Source organism: Sciurus vulgaris (genome assembly GCF_902686455.1).
Source record: "Sciurus vulgaris genome assembly, chromosome: 13".
NCBI classification, from domain to species: Eukaryota; Metazoa; Chordata; class Mammalia; order Rodentia; family Sciuridae; genus Sciurus; species Sciurus vulgaris.
In genome coordinates this window covers 40,781,783-40,798,004 of record NC_136474.1, presented here as the reverse complement: position 1 = coordinate 40,798,004, position 16,222 = coordinate 40,781,783, and the positions used below count along the sequence as shown (strand labels likewise).

General features: G+C 39.5%; 1 protein-coding gene across 1 annotated transcript in view; it reads right to left on the bottom strand.

The window, feature by feature from the left end:
- The window catches only part of LAMA1 (laminin subunit alpha 1), a 94,418-nt gene extending 85,331 nt beyond the window's left edge, over positions 1 to 9,087 (bottom strand). The window contains exons 1-5 of the mRNA XM_079108427.1: positions 8,951 to 9,087; positions 6,910 to 7,083; positions 5,383 to 5,484; positions 4,080 to 4,291; positions 3,251 to 3,362 (exon numbers count right to left, since the gene is read on the bottom strand). Of these exons, the coding sequence (XP_078964553.1) occupies positions 3,251 to 3,362; positions 4,080 to 4,291; positions 5,383 to 5,484; positions 6,910 to 7,074 (591 nt within the window). The 5' untranslated portion in view covers positions 7,075 to 7,083; positions 8,951 to 9,087. The remainder of the gene's footprint in view (positions 1 to 3,250; positions 3,363 to 4,079; positions 4,292 to 5,382; positions 5,485 to 6,909; positions 7,084 to 8,950) is intronic.
- Positions 9,088 to 16,222: the final 7,135 nt, after the last annotated feature.

Genomic DNA, 16,222 nt, shown 5'->3' with positions numbered 1-16,222 from the left:
AAACTTAGTGGCTATGTCACGGGTCAGCATATAATATTTAGTGGCATCCCATGCATGCATGCAGTACTCTTTTTAAAAAAAAATATTATTTTGAGACAAAGTCTTGCTAAGTTGCTTAGGACCTCGCTAAGTTACTGAAGCTGGTATGACCTTGCAATCTTCCTGCCTCAGCCTCTTGAGTAGCTGAGATTACAGGCTTGCATAGCAGTGCCTGGCCTTTGCAGTATTCTTAAACTACAAACGATGTAACACTATCTAGCCAGTGTTTCCATCAAGATTTTTTTTCTGCTCAACTTTATTTTTTCCCCTTAGGCTTACAATTCATTCAAGGTTACCATCACACAATGCATGCATTCAAGTGCAAGTCTGGGTCACACAGCCGCAATTTAATTGAGCAAATATTACAGGTATGCTTTACAAGAACTAAACCTGGAGAGGCAACGTGGGTATGCAAGGATGCTACTCCCACCTTCAAGAAGCAGTGAACACCCACACACAATAATTCACTTGACTGTTACCACAACCCAGAGAGACTGCATCTCTGCTCTACAGATGCAGAATGTGGGACACAGATGGTTGCATAGTGTCCAGTGTGCAGGTGGAGTGACTCAAAGCCAAGTGGGCACACTTCCATGACCATGTCCCCAGCCAGAAGCCAAGGGCTCCAGCAGATCTAAAATGCCTTTAGCAGGTGGACTTGAAAATGATTAATTTAGAAGTCAGCATCCTCTCATGGGGGCATGGAAGGGGAGAGTTGGGATTAGTTTTTGTTTTGTTAAAAAAATTCTTAAGAGTTTTGTAATTATAAAGACACATAGGAATTGTGAAAGTCCCCTAACACCTACACTCATCTGTGTGCCCCTCAGAAAGAGGGGGCTCATCAGCAGGTGGGCATTGAGTGAACACTGCCCCAGAGATCTGTGTCAGGGAGAATTCCATCCCCTACCAACAGCTGCCTGATCCTTGAAGGCAGTTTCCAATGAAGTTTGATTAAAGAATGAGTTCTACTTAACAAAAAGCTTGCAATTGTGTGCAGCTGGCCCTCCATATTTTTAGGGCCCACATCCACGGATTCACCCAACCAAGGAATGAAGATATGGATCTGTGCTGAACATATGCAGACATTTTTTTCCCTTGTCATTATCATCTAAACAATGTAGTAGAACAACTATTTATATACCATTTACATTGTGTTGAGTATTATAAGAGATCTAGAGATGGCAAAGTATACAGGGGGATGTGCCTAAGTTACATGCAAACACTACCCATTTTACAGAATGAACTTGAGCATCTGCAGACTTGGGTATCTGTGGGGTTCCTGGAACCAGTCCCTCACACACAGAGGCAGCACTGTGTTAAGCTTCTCTCTGCTGCTCCCTCCTGCTCCAGCTGGTCTGGCTTCTACTTCCAGGGTTTCCCTGCTCTATGTCTATCCGTGCTCTCCTATGCCACAGCCCACGGATTTGGGTGGCCTTAGTCAGGATCATTTATCCACTAAACATTATGCACACAATGGTTAGAAACTGCAAATAATTGCTGGGCTTAAAAATCCATGTTTCAAACCTAAAAAAAAAAATCAATTGGTTTCAAAACACAAACAAAAACCCTGCAAAATGTTTTAAATAGGTCTATTTAATTAAATATCTACATCATGAGACATTAGGCTAACTTTATAACTACAAAGTCTGTGACTGACAGATTAATAAAAACAAATTGTAAATTAAATTTTCTCACTTTGTAAATATGATTGCCAAGGAATGAAGTCAATGACAAGTGTTCATAATCATCAGCCATGAACATGTGGGAAGCAGGATCATACAGTGGTGGTGAACAGTAGAGATGAAGGTCAAACCCCAATATGATCATTCCTAGTTGTGTGGCCAAGGTCAAGTTACTGAATCTTTCATGCCTCAGTTTGGAAAAGAAAGTGAAATACCACACATGGGTGCTATCAGGATTCAGATCAATAACACATGGAAAGAGCTTAGAATACTGATGGATACACAGGAAGTTCTCCAGTATCAGAGAGCTATTAAAATTACTCATGTCCAATTAATTCTAATACTTTTATTTCTGATTGCAAGTGTTTTTTCATATACAGTCATTCCTGGTATCCATGAAGGATTAGTTCTAAGACCTCCACAGAAGCCAAAATCCTTGGATATTCAAGTTCATTATATAAAAAGGCATAGTATTTGCATATGCACATTCTTCTGTATACTTTACTCATTTATTTAATTTTATTTTTTTAGTACCAGGGATTGAACTTGGGCTCTTAACCACTGAGCCACATTCCCAGCCCTTTCCATGTATATATATATATATGAATAATATATATTATATTATACATATACAAGTAATATTACATATATTACTTGTAGATGGACACAACACCTGTATTTTATTTTTATGTGGTGCTGAGGATCAAACCCAGTGTCTTACGCATTCTAGGTGAGCGCTCTACCACTGAGCCACAAACCCAGCCTCTAGCCCTGTCCCTTTATTTATATATATATATTTAGAGACAGGGTCTCACTGAATTGTTTAGGGCCTTGCTAAGTTGCTGAGGCTGGCCTTGAACTTGTGATCCTCCTGCCTCAGCTTCCCAAGGTGCTGAGATTACAGGCATGAGCCACTGTGCCTGGCTCCTATATACCTTAAATCTCAATGTGAATGGTATGTAAATAGTTGTATTATTTAGGGAATAATGACAAAAAAAAAAAAGAACATCTGTACAGACTTTGGTACAGATGAAGTGTTTTCTTTCTTAGAATATATTCAATCCCTAATTGGTTCAATTCACACTGCACTCAATGAACCTGCACTTCAAATGTAAGGTGTAACCCACCAAAGTAAAATAGCCAGGGGCCACGAAAGATCTCAAAATGGGTCTGGCCTGTCTGAAGCTTTCCTGTTCTTACACCAGTGATTATAAATATTCAAATGATCAAGTTCAGTCCTCCTTAGAAATATAAAATACGGCACAGGTAGTACAAACTTCCTACTGAGGCAAGAGAGCTGCATAAAGCCAGGCATTTCCAGGAGTCCCAGAGACTACCCCTAGCAAAGGAATGGATTTCTTTAAACAATAAGACTAATTGGTTCAATTATTCCTATAATCAATCAATTCTGGACCAAATATTGGGTTTCCAAAGTTAAAATTCAAACTTGTATCATTAGACTAACTTCAGTGCACTATTTTCCTCTTAGGAAAGAACAAAAAGAAGACAGGAAGAGAGGTGAGCGGTACCTCGCAGGATGTCCCTGTGTAGCCTAGCGGGCATTCGCAGTGCTCCACATCGGTGGCCACTGCCAGGTCTATAGCATTAGGGCTCGCTGTGTCCAAGGAGACAGAATCCAACCTACAAACACACAGGGTCATTACAGGACTCACATGCTTGCAAATAACATATTACACCTGAATGAAATGAGTCCCTAAAAGATTTAATTCAAACAAAATGGGCATACGATTTTGTAAGTAACTAAAGATTCTTCCAATAATACACTCTCTGGGAGCCATCATTATTCCTGGAAGTGCCTCCAAACATTGGATAAGCAGTGGCCCGTAGACCACTGTGGGGAAGGAATGATGTCCTTCACAACAATTCATCCATTCAGCCATCTTACCATGAACACAGAGATTATCCTCAAATGAGCTCTATATGCTTGCTTTAGCAGCATTGACGTTTATGCTTGGCCAGGCATTGCCAGAAACTGACTTCCTCAAAGTAACAAAATGACTATTAGCTGAAATAACTACAAGACTAAGACCATTAACATCAGGAGAGAGAGAACCAGAAGCAACAGGGTCCAGGAAATTGATAACTCGTTTAGTAATTCTTGGAAACACTTTGCAAATTTCTGAACTTAAAATCACGTTTGTTTCCTAGGAGATACCTTTGTCATGAATACATCTTCAGTAAAATTACATTTATAAAAGTAATTTTAATATAGCTAGTTCCTTAACTATGTCTTTAATAGAAGCAATGGAAACTATACTGTTGGAAATACACAGTAATAAATAAAGACAAGCTAGAACTATCTTTGCTGTAAGTTCTTCCTCCTGCTCCAAAACACACCTGTAATGTGCCATTCTTGCAGAATTATAGTTGGCTCTGATCAAGAGATGTGTCACATTGGCAAGGACAGTCATCAGTTGGTCACGATCGATCTCCTTCTTGTTATTGAAGTCTCGGAAATTCTCAGGCACAAGTCTAACCACATTGAAGTACTCTTCATAGGGTTGCAATGACAGGCCCTCAGCCTGTGTGCTTAAAGTGAGTCCATTTCCCTGGCATTCAAAAAAGATGAGGAAAGATATTTGCAATTCAACTTAATGATCAAGAAATAAAATCAAATTTTGCAACCAACAATATGGTTTTTCATTTGTGCCTAGGTTCTTGAGGAAAACATGCTATGGTCTGTACAACTCTCAGTCCAGAGTTACTGAAGAAAAGGAGGCGGTCTGAATTTCTTTCAGAGGGATTCCAGCGATAAACCTAAAGATCGTGTGCTTTGCTGGGATCTTGGAAAAGAAACAAGGTCATGCATCTGCTTACAGTTTTCATCAAAGTAGCCTGCATCTGATATTCCTAATCTTTAAATAATAGAAGTTGAAAAGAGTATGTACAGTAAATATGCCTCCACCTTCTCATAAAATTGCCTTTAAAAACAGTAATTTACCTTCCAGTTTCCAGTTGTTCAGGGTGGACACGGAGGTACAGGTCACTCAAGGTGAAAGGACACTGGAGACAAGAACCCAAATATGCCACAGACCCCAGGGCAAGGTCATACTAGGTCTCTTGGGGAGGAGTGAGGAGGATATACAGGGACAGGGAGAGAGGACAAAGGCAGTGTGTCTCTTGTCACCCCATTGCCAGGAACTGTCTAATGCATTCATATGGGGAGGCAAAGTGGCAGGAAGGAGAAAAGGTCCTTGAAAAGCCCCCTGGTTTCAAGGTCAGAACAAACACTTATCTTTGATTGATTGATTGGTTGGTTGCAGTACTGGGGATTGAACCCAGGGGGCAATCTTATTATTTTGAGACAGGGTGTTAACTAATTTGCCCAGGTTGTCCTCACACTTGTGATCCTCGGGCCTCAACTTCACCTGTCACTAATATTAGGCATGCGCCATCAGGCCCAGCACACCTCCTTTTTAAACATGAAAGGATGGGTGCACCCTGGGGATGACAGGAATGCAAAGAACTCCAGAAAGGGCCTCAAGTCAGATCATTGCACACACATTCTGGGGAATGTGCAGACAAGTCACCCAGACACAGTTTCCCTGCAGGAACCACCTGGCCTAGCCATTTTCAGTCAGCAAACTATCACCCCATTAATTCCTAAGCTCTACACAAAAGCAAAGCAAAACAGTCTCACCTTGATGATGACGTCCGCATGAGACATGAGGTCACTGTCCACGGTCTCCACTGGAATATCATAAGACACCGTGTATTTCAGGAACCCACCAAATGAGGTCAGCTGGAATGGTTAAGTGAGCGTGAACACCAAGGAGAAACAATCACATCCCCAAGGAGGAGGAAGTAGTTGCTAGAAACCATCTGGAAAGAACTAGGCTGCAAGCCATTCAGTGGCCACCATATGTAAGAAAATTCACATTAAAGGCAATGAAAACATACTATATAAGCATTTTAATTGATACTACCAAGACCAGAGGATATTGCTGAATTCCAGAAGAAAAATGCATTCCCGAGAGACCCCAAGGTCTATAATCTTATTTAGCTTGTGGGAAGTTGGACCCAGGACTATTTTTATTTCATTGCCCTGCTGCAGCAAATAACATGTCAGATCTGCTACTTAAAGGAAGGACTGAAAGTACTTCTTCCCAATCAGATCTCCTTTAATGTAGGAGTCTTCTTCCTGATGGATGTGTCACAACAAAAGCATGTTTGGAATCCAATTTTGCAATCATAAAATTGGACAAGTGATTTCAAAAGAAAAAATTTCAGTGAATTTGGGTGATAAGATCATATTATAAATGGAAGACATAGTCTACGATTATAATTTGATGGTAAAAATAATCATCTTCAAAAATAAACATTCCTTAAAAATAAGTTAGAAAATTTAATCATCAAATTAACTAGAAACTCCCTAAGCTATGAGATTGCAGTGCTATGAAAGGACACCGGTACCCTTAAATGAACACAACTCCCAAGTGAGCAGGGAACTATAGGTGTTCAAAAAGACTCTCAAATGTATTTCCCAATCAATCAGACTCTCGAGAGAAAGGGCATAATTAATTGGAGAGGCGGAATGAGAACAGGTCGTTGAAGGGAGGTTCAATCTTAGAAATTGACTTTCCACACTGAAGATATTTTGCATTTAGTTAAAACAGAAAGTATTCTGTCTGTTCCTATATATGAATTTTACATGAGCAACAGCTTGTCCTGATACCTAAATGGAGGAAGCAGAGCAAAAGTTCCTTTGTGGGAAACTTCCTTGAGTGTTTTCCAGGTGCCAGGCCCTCCACAAAGCTAGGCCCTGCACTAAGCTGGGCCCTTCACTAAGCTAGGCCCTCCGCAAAGCCATGGGGCACTAATCTGAGTTCACCACTAACTGAACAAAGTATGAATGTGATTAACATTTCCAAAGGCCCAAGTGATGGGGACCCAGAGGAGGAAATTAGAAGGTCCATCACTGACAAGAAGATGAGACTTCACAACACAAACTGCTTAGGAACTGGGCCAAGAAGAACAGACGCTCATATTGGAATAATGTGATTAAAAGGCAAAAGGATCAAAAATCCTTTGTATCCAATGTAAATTAAAGGCTGTGAAATGCCTTTTCAAAGTTCAACCAACCAACAAAATTACTTATAATGCAAACAACAAACAGTAGGAGGCCCTTTCTTAAGGTCCTCTGAGATCTTCATCTAGGCATACATACCTTATTTCCAAGGTAGGCCTCAGGGGCCGACCAGTAGTACTTGGAAGCCAGTCTCTGCATGACCATGGTGTTGTTGATGCTGATCTGATGGCGCCCACTCAGCGCCTCTTGCTGAGAATGGATCTTACTTGGACTGACCAAGTCAGTGACCAGCCACCCAGACATATCATTCACCTAGAAGGAAAAAAAGAGAGAGAGAAAGAAAAAAAGAATTTTAGAATATGAAACAGAATGAACCTTAGATTTCAAGCAGTCCAGTGTAAGTATTTTCACAATGAAGAGACAAACCCAGAAAAGTTTAGTAAGGGATGAAGTTAACACAACTGTTACAAATGACCACAGAACTTGTGACACTTCCACTTGTCAAAGGACTAAGGAAACCTGAGACCAAGTCATAACACACCTCAAATCCAGATCAATTATAAGCATGTAAAGGAGTAAAGTCATAAAGGCTATAGACATATATTTTAGATTTTTTAAAAATAATAAAAAATAGAGTTGGACATTCCTAATTCAGAAATCTGAAATTCTGCTACCAAAACTTCATGAGTGCCTATATAATATCACAGCTGGAAAAATGCCACAGCTGATCTCATGTGGTGGGTCACAATTGCAGGTGCACTAAATATATTATAAAATTGCCTGCAGACTATGTGCATAAGGTGTGTAAGAAACATAAAGGAATTTCATGTTTAGACTTGGATCCTATCTGCAAGATATCTTGTTATATATGTGCAAATATTCCAAATATCTGAAAAAATCTGAAATCCAAATTCCAAAATAGCATTTCAGATAAGGGATACCTGACCTGAAAATGGATGGATTAAGTGTCTTTTGCTAACTCTGACTCCCCCTTCTTTGTTGTCTTCTGCTTTTTGCCAAAATGCTAAAAAATATTTAAATATATATATATTTATATTTATATGCTATATGTTTTATATGTGTGCATGTGTGTGTGTGTGTGTGTGTGTGTGTGTATTCTATAGATTTTATACTCCCGATTTATCACCTACATAAAGATGTTGGTCATTTTCCCCCAGCATGGTGGCCACAGTTACCAGTTGGTAAGCCCTATGCCCAGCAGCTCCTTCCCAATCTGCAGTCATTATATTGTCTCTTCCCCTCATCACCTATGACACCTGCCTCAAACTCATCCCCGGGGAACTCCCCCTTTTCAAAACAGACTGCCTACCCTCATGTTATGGTTTGAATCTGTAATGTCCCCCATAAGGTTCACGTGTTGAAAGCATGGTTCCCAATGCAGCAAGGTTCAGAGGAGGGGCTTTTAGTTAATGATTGGATTATAAGGGTTGCAACCTCATCAGTGGATTAACCCACATAATGGATTAATAATCTAAATGGATTACCTGGTGGTAACCATAGGCAGGTGGGCATCGCTGGAGGAAACAGGTCACCAGGGTTGTGCCCTTGGGGATTATATCTCATTCCTGGCTCCTTTCTCCCCTTCTCTGGTACCTGACTGCAATGAACAGAGCAGCCTTCTGCAATCATGCCTTTCTACCATGTTTCTGCCTTAAAGCCAGCTGATCATGGGCGGTATCCTCTGAAACCAGGAGCTAAAATAAATCTATCTGCCCCTAAGTTCATGTCACGGCAACAAAAAGCTAACAACTTGTAAAACCTGGGCCACCTGCTGTTGTTCCTACCCTGTCCCTTGGTGCCTCCCACTCCCAGCTTTTTGAATTAAAAAATTCTCATGACCCCAGATGTGCCAGTGGGGGCAGGTGAAGTGAGATCTGACCTCCCTACTTAATGCTTTCCCCACAGAAGAAATGGAAACAGTGCATTCTACAATACGTATCTTACACTGATAGGAACACGTGTGTAGAAACAAGCCAGGAAAGTTTAGGGACCCTTTCAGGAATCAACTGCCTTTTGACTGTTATTGGTGTCCTTCCAAATGCATGAGAGTGATATTTCAGGGAAAATCAGCCTCGTGATGACGCACTGGTGACGCAGTGGTACAGAGCTCACATAACCACTTGCTGATTAAACCCAGCTTATACCCAAGGCCTCCCACCTGACCAATGTGCCAAGAAAGGCTGTCACAGACACCGGAGACACCAAAGCAGAAGCATTCAGAGCAGCCCTGGGGGTTTCTGTCCTTCAAGTTAAAGAAGCCTGGTTTTGCAAGCGGTCACAATTTTCCCCTTCGACATTTCCCTGCAAGTTAGAATAAAAAATGTCCTGGTGAAGCCAATGGATCCAGACAGAAGAAAATGACATTGGTATGAGATTAACAAGGGGGGCATGGTTGGTAGCCCACAGAAGCAGGTAAATATTTTTTTTAAAAAGCCTCATGAAGTTGTTATTTCCAAAATACATAGTTTGAATTATTATTTAATTTTGTAGCCAAGAACAAGGCTGGGGATTATACGGAAATCTGTAAGCTTAGTCATTATATGTAAATAAATTGTTTTACCTCTTCCATTTTTGCTGCTCATATAAACATTTTAAAATCTGAGGAGGCTGTCTAATTGTTTGTACTATACACAAATACTAGAGATTATTTTTGGTGATATATAACGTTTGCCGAAGACTGTGCTTTCATGGGAATAAGCACAAAGGTACAATAGGAAATCCTGAGAATTCAGGGAAATTGCTATTAATATCATATGGTCAAATAAAACTCGTCAATGGTACCATATAAATGTATTTGTTATGATAGCACAATTTTTTTTTAAGAAAAAATCCAAGATAAAAATCTGCATTTCATTAGTTTTCCTGAAACTTAGTGTGTACATGATTATCCCCCAAATACAAAGCTGGAAAAGAATGTCAAGGAAGAATTCAGCCAAGGCCAAATAATGATACCACAGTGTGGGTTTCACCTAGAAAGTCACAGAAATACCTCTGGAATACATGGCCATTGCCCGGAAAAATAAAAAAATGGAATCCAAGTATTCATCTAAGTCCAAGGACACACCAGAGCCAACTTGCTGTGACATATCTTGCTTCCGGGCAGGAACGAGGGTTTCTGTGAGCCAGGGGATGATGCTCCTTTTCCAGAGAAGCACAGAAGAAACTCAGGGTCACCTGTGACCTCTGTGCTCACCTTACAAAGACACGGCTCTGTGCACGGATCCTCATTCACACTGCCAGCTGGATTGCAGTCACAGGGGACACAGTTTGGATAACCCTTGTAGCCAAACTGGCAGCGATCACATTTTTCTCCTGTATAACCTTCCTTACATTGGACACTTGGCCTGGCCATTTTCCTGGGGAGAAAACAACACATGAAAATAAAAGAAGTTTAAAGCAGTGGTTGGCAAACTTTTTCTGTAAAGGGCCAGAGAATGCACATTTTAGGTTTTTTTGGCCACAGAGTCTGTTGAACTACTCAACTCAGCCACTACTGCTGGACTGCAGCCATAGACAACGCACAAGCCGACGGCTCTAGCTCTGTTCTAATAAACCTTATTCTTAAAAACAGGCAGTGTGTGGATTTGGACCATGGGCCATAGTTTGCCAATTCTTGTTTTAAATAAAGAAAACAGAGAGGAAAATCACAAAGGCTGGTGTCAATGTAAAACAGTACAGCAACTTTGAAAAATGGTTTAATATTTCTTCAAAATGTTATGCATAGTTACCATATGACATGGCCATTCCACTCCTAAATAAACACCCAAGAAAAAGAAAATGTAAGCCCCCCCAAACCTTGTAATGAATGTTCATAGCAGCATTATTTATAATAGCCCAAGTCAGAATAACCCAAATATTTATCAGTCAATAAGTGGATAAATAAACTGTGATATATTCATCCTATGGAATATTATTCAGCAATAAAAAGGAATGAAATACTGATGCATGCTACGACACAGATAACCCTTGAAAATGTACTGTGTGAAAGAAGTCAGTCACAAAAACCCCACATATTGTCTTCTATTTACGTGAAATTCCAGAATAAGCAAAAGTACCTAGATAGAGTAGATCAGCGGTGGGGAGGCCTGGGATGGAATGTGAGAATTAGAAGTGGAGAGAAGTGAGGAGTGACTGAAAGGGTAAAGAGTTTCTTCATGGGGTGATGAAAATGTTCTACTATACTTGAAATGGAAGAACTGAATGGTAAAAAATTATAAAACAGATTTTAAAGCAGAGCCAACAAGGTAGAGGGCAACGATACTATATTTAATGCCAGCTTTCAATCTTACTAGCCATATGACCTTGGCCCTGTTCCTTAATGGCTCTGAGCTGCAGTTTCCTTGTCTGTAAAAAGGGGTTAAATAATGTCTATCTGCTATGGTTGAGAAGCTTAGATGATGTTCTTGTACACGAACCCAATCGAGGGGCATCGTCACCACCCCAGCACCCCCATCATCACCCTTCCATCAGGGTACCAACTTGGTTCAGTCATGCAATTGACCCTGCATGCTCCTGCTGAGCCCCACAGTTGCCCCTCCATCCCTTCTGGACAACAGCCGTTTTTACTGCCAGTGGCTGAGAATTTGATGGGGTCACAGAAGTCTTTGAACAGATGCAACCTATTCAGGAGACTTTGAGATTTGCAAGTCCACTTACCCAATTTTAAAAGGGAAAGAACACTGACTGACATTTACAAAGTGAACTGGAGGATTTGCTTGCTTTGTGAGATGATGTATGCAGAAGCCCTCTGAGCACTTTCTAAGAGCTAAATAGAGCAACTGCTATTTACTGTGCTCCACATGTGGCTTAAACTGAGCCTTACTTTTTTTTCATCAAATGCTCAATTATCTGCTCAAATGTCATTTCGTCACCCCAACAGTGTCACCTCCACACCCACTCTCCTACCAATTATGATTCTCAATTTGGCTTTATGTCCACAGCACTCTCCCTGGCATTATAGCATCCATGTACTTGTTTAGTGTTGCCTTTGAGCAGGACCTTGGCCATCTTATTCAAATATGTATCACTAAGGATCTAGAAAAAGGTCCCTGACACATAGCAGATACTCTACAAATATTTGGCGAACCAAAGGATTAATAAAGAATCCTATCATCCAACACAGTGGTTTATGGTTCTATCAGATACAATATTCCACAAAAAAAAAAAAAAAAAAATCAATTGCAAGCACAAAAATCAATCAAGCATTTACCCTTGTTTATGTCAGAATGCAGATCATCCTTAACACAGACGCAGCACTGAGGGACGCCCACAAGTCACAGTCACAGGGATGGCAAGGTTCATCCTCATAAGGGGAAACCTGAAAGGCAGAATTTGTCCTGGATTATCTTACTGGAAATGACAGCAATATTAGCAATCATATAACAATATTATCAATGCCAAGATATAGGCTTTTCGCTCTACTGTTTTAACAGGGAACTAGGCGAAAGAGGAAGGAAGAATACCACAAGGACACTATAACAACTGTGTATCAAGTCAGCTGAGGACTGACTAAATCTGTGGGCAAATTTCAGCCTCTAGTTAGTAGCAGAATCTCCACATTCTCAGTTAGATTACCCAAGATCACACAGCCAACAGGCTCCTGAGTTCAAGTTAAATAACACCACCTGAATATCTTACTTTAAGAAAGAAACAGGACAGAATAGAAAATAGAATCAGAAGAACACTATTAGCATAACAATAATATAAATTAAGGCATTACAGAAGGAAAGGAGTCTCCAACATAGAGGTTGAGATGAGTCTCCAGTGTTGAGGTTGCAACTTCTAAAGTCTTTTTCTACTTTGGGAAGACAATGACACTCAGCCACGGGAGAGAAACATACTTACTTTATGTGGTCTATAATATCCATCCACACAGGTTTCACAATTGATTCCCATGGTGTTCTGCTGGCAATTAATGCAAACCCCACCTCCTCTGAACTGCCCAGCCGTATTCAAGCTTCTCTTCTGATTGGCGACATTTTCATCATAGTAACAGTCTTTGGCTTTATTGTGACAGTTACATTCTAGGAGGATATTTTAACATCTTAATTAATACACATAGGATGTCCTATAGAGAGCAGGCCCTTAAGTTTAGAAGGACTATGAATTAAATTAAAATTCTAGAATAAGCTAGTTTAATAAGATGTAGGCAATATTATGTAGGATATTAGGAAGAACTATCAAAATAATAAAAGTGCATGCCCATTTGATCCAGCAATCCATCTTCTGGATTATACTTTGCAGAATCTTTGCACACTTGTGAATGAATGCATGGGGCAAACCGCTGCATAATTGGTTTTGTGTTAACAATAGACTGGAGGCAAATGAAACACCCATTGATGAATATCCATTATATCCATTTAAATTAATTACTTATTAACTCATAAAATGGAATTCTGTGCAACTGTTTTTAAAAGCAGCATTTTAAATTGTTAGCATGGAAAGAATTTAAAGATATATTGTTAAATATTAAAAATGTAATGCATAGCTCAGTGGCAGAGTACCTGTTCAGACACGTGTAAAGCCCTGGGTTTGATCTCCAGGTCTCAAAAAAAAAGTGGTGGTGCAACTATTGTGCCATCTCCTGTAAAAGAACCTATCCTGGGAGTAGAAATATACTAATATAATGCTTATTTGCACAAACATTTTAATAGAACATAATGGGAAATAATAAAAAGTGGGAAGGATGGAGATGAAGTAGAAGGAAAGCTTTTACCCAAACTTCTTTATATTATTAGATGTTGTAATCTTGTGAATATACGGCCTATTTAAAAATTGAACTCAAAATAATAAAGAATGCATGGATGTATGGAAGGAGACATTGGAGAAAATAGCAATCCATAAGATACATTGGCCCTCAATAGTTTAAATTTTCCTAAGGAAATTTAGAACTCTGGGCACTATTGGATTTTCTGAGAAAGCAAGTCACTGCAAAAGTTAAAAGGACAAAAGTATAATTACTTTAAGAGGAAAAGAACCACATTCTTCAAATCATGTACTTACCTTCACATGTGTTACCAGAGGAAACGGTCCCAGGCCTCCAGGGCTGCTGGTGGTACCCAGGACAGCACCTATTACAGCTCTCTTCCGCAAGTATTATGTTCACATAGGCCACTGTAGTTTCTACACAAAAGGGACGCAGAAGTGGATCAGAAAAGTTTACCTGGATATTTTTCTTTGTTTTACTTAAGGAAAGAACCTACCACAAGTAAGTAGAAAGACGTCACAATGGAGAACATATGCCCATATCCGACAAACTGGAATGTAACTTTTCTAGAAGAATATGTCACACACAGTCTGACTACAAAGAGAAGTAAGGAAGAAAAAAGCAACTCTAAAAAAAAAAGGCTAGCTAACAAAAATGTTTTCTTAAAGATGTGTCAATGTTATGGTTTGGAGGCTCACATCCACACTTTTGGGTGTCCCTCAAAAGCTCACATGTAAGACAGTGCAAGAAGGTTCAGAGGAGAAATGACTGGGTTGTGAGAGTCTTAACCCAAGCAGTGAATTAAGCCCCTGAAAGGGATTAACTGAGTGGGAACTGAGTGGTAGGGTGTGGCTGGAGGAGTGAGAATTGGGGGCGTGAACTGTAGGTATGATATTGTATCTAGTGAGTGGAGACCTCTCTCTCTCCGCTTCCTGATCACCATGCAAGCCTCTGCCACACTTTTCCACCATGATTGTTCTTCTGCCTCACCATCGAGCCCCGAGGAAATGGAGCCGAGCCTTCTCTGGTTTTAGATTCTCTGAAACCATGAGCCCTCAATAAACTCTTCCTCCTCTATAAAAATAATATCTTTCTTATACTCCAAAAAGCAATCTGCTGAGAGAAAAAATCAGGAAAACTACCTCATGCACAACAATTAAAAAAAAAAAAAAAATAGAAATACTTGGGAATAAAGTAACGCAAGAAGGTTAAAGACATCTAAATAAAAACTCCATAATACTGAAGAAAGAAAGCAATCGAAGATCTTAGAAGATGAAAGACTTTCCGTGTCTTGGACATGCAGAATGAATATTGTCAAATGGCCATACCAACAAAAGTGTTATACAGATAGAATGCAAACCCAATAAAATACCAATGACATTCTTCACAGAAACGAGAAAAAACAGTCCTAAAATTCATTTGGAAGAATATAGACCCAGAATAGCCCAAACAATACTGAGAAAAAAGAGCAAATTATACTATAGCACTCTAGTAAACAAAACCAGCATGGTATAGGCACAAAAACAAACATGAAGACCAATGGACAGAATAGAAGACACAGAGACAAACCCACATAGATACAGTCTTCTGATACTCAACAAAAGTGGCAAAAAAATATATGGTTGGTGAAAAAATAAACTTTTTAACAAATGGTGCTGGGAAAACTGATATTCATATGTAGAAGAATGAAATGAGATTCCCTAGCTTTCACTCTGCACAAAAGTCAACACAAAGTGAATCAAAGACCTAGAAATTAGACCAGAAACTTTGCAACTTCTAGAAAAAATCTGAGACTCAACATTATAACATATCGATGCAAGGCACCAATTTCCTTCACGATATCTCTGAAGTTTAAGGAAAAAAAAAAAAAACAAGAATCAATAAGTGGGATGGCAATCTAATTGAAATTTTCTGCATAGCAAGGGAAACATAAGAGCATAAAGAGAGAGCCTACAGAATGGGAGAAAATCTTTGCCAGCTACTCCTCTAACACGGGGATTAATATTTAGCATATATAAAGAACTCAAAAACCTTAACAAAAAATAACCCAATCAATAATGGGCAAGAACTAAACAGACACTTTCAAAAGAAGAAATACAAGTAGCCAACAAATATATGAAAAACTGTTCAACAATCCCTAGCAATCAGAGAAATGCAAATCAAAACTATATTGAGATTCCATCTCATTCTAGTTAGAATGGCAATTACCCAGAATACAAGTGATAATAAGTACTGGCAAGGATATGAGAGAAAAGATACACTCATACATTGTTGGTGGGACTGCAAATTAGTACAAACACTCTGGAAAGCAGTATGGAGATTCCTCAAAAGACTAGGAATAGAACCACCATATGACCCAGCTATCTCCCTCCTTGGTATTTATTCTTAAGCACTAAAATCAGCATACTACAGTGATAGGCACATCAATGTTTATAGCAGTACAATTCACAATAACCAAGTTATGGAACCAGCCCAGGTGCCTATCAACAGATGAATGAATAAAGAAAATGTGGTATATATACACAGAGTTCTAATCTGCCATAAAGAATGGAATTATATCATTTGCAGGTAAATGGATGGAACTGGAGCACATCATGCTAAGTGAAATAAGCTAGACTCAAAATGAAGGGCTAAATACTGTCTCACAAGTGAAACAAAAGGCAAAATAAGAAAGAAAGGGTTGGGGTGGGAAGAGGCCCCCATGAAAATGAAAGGAGATCAGTG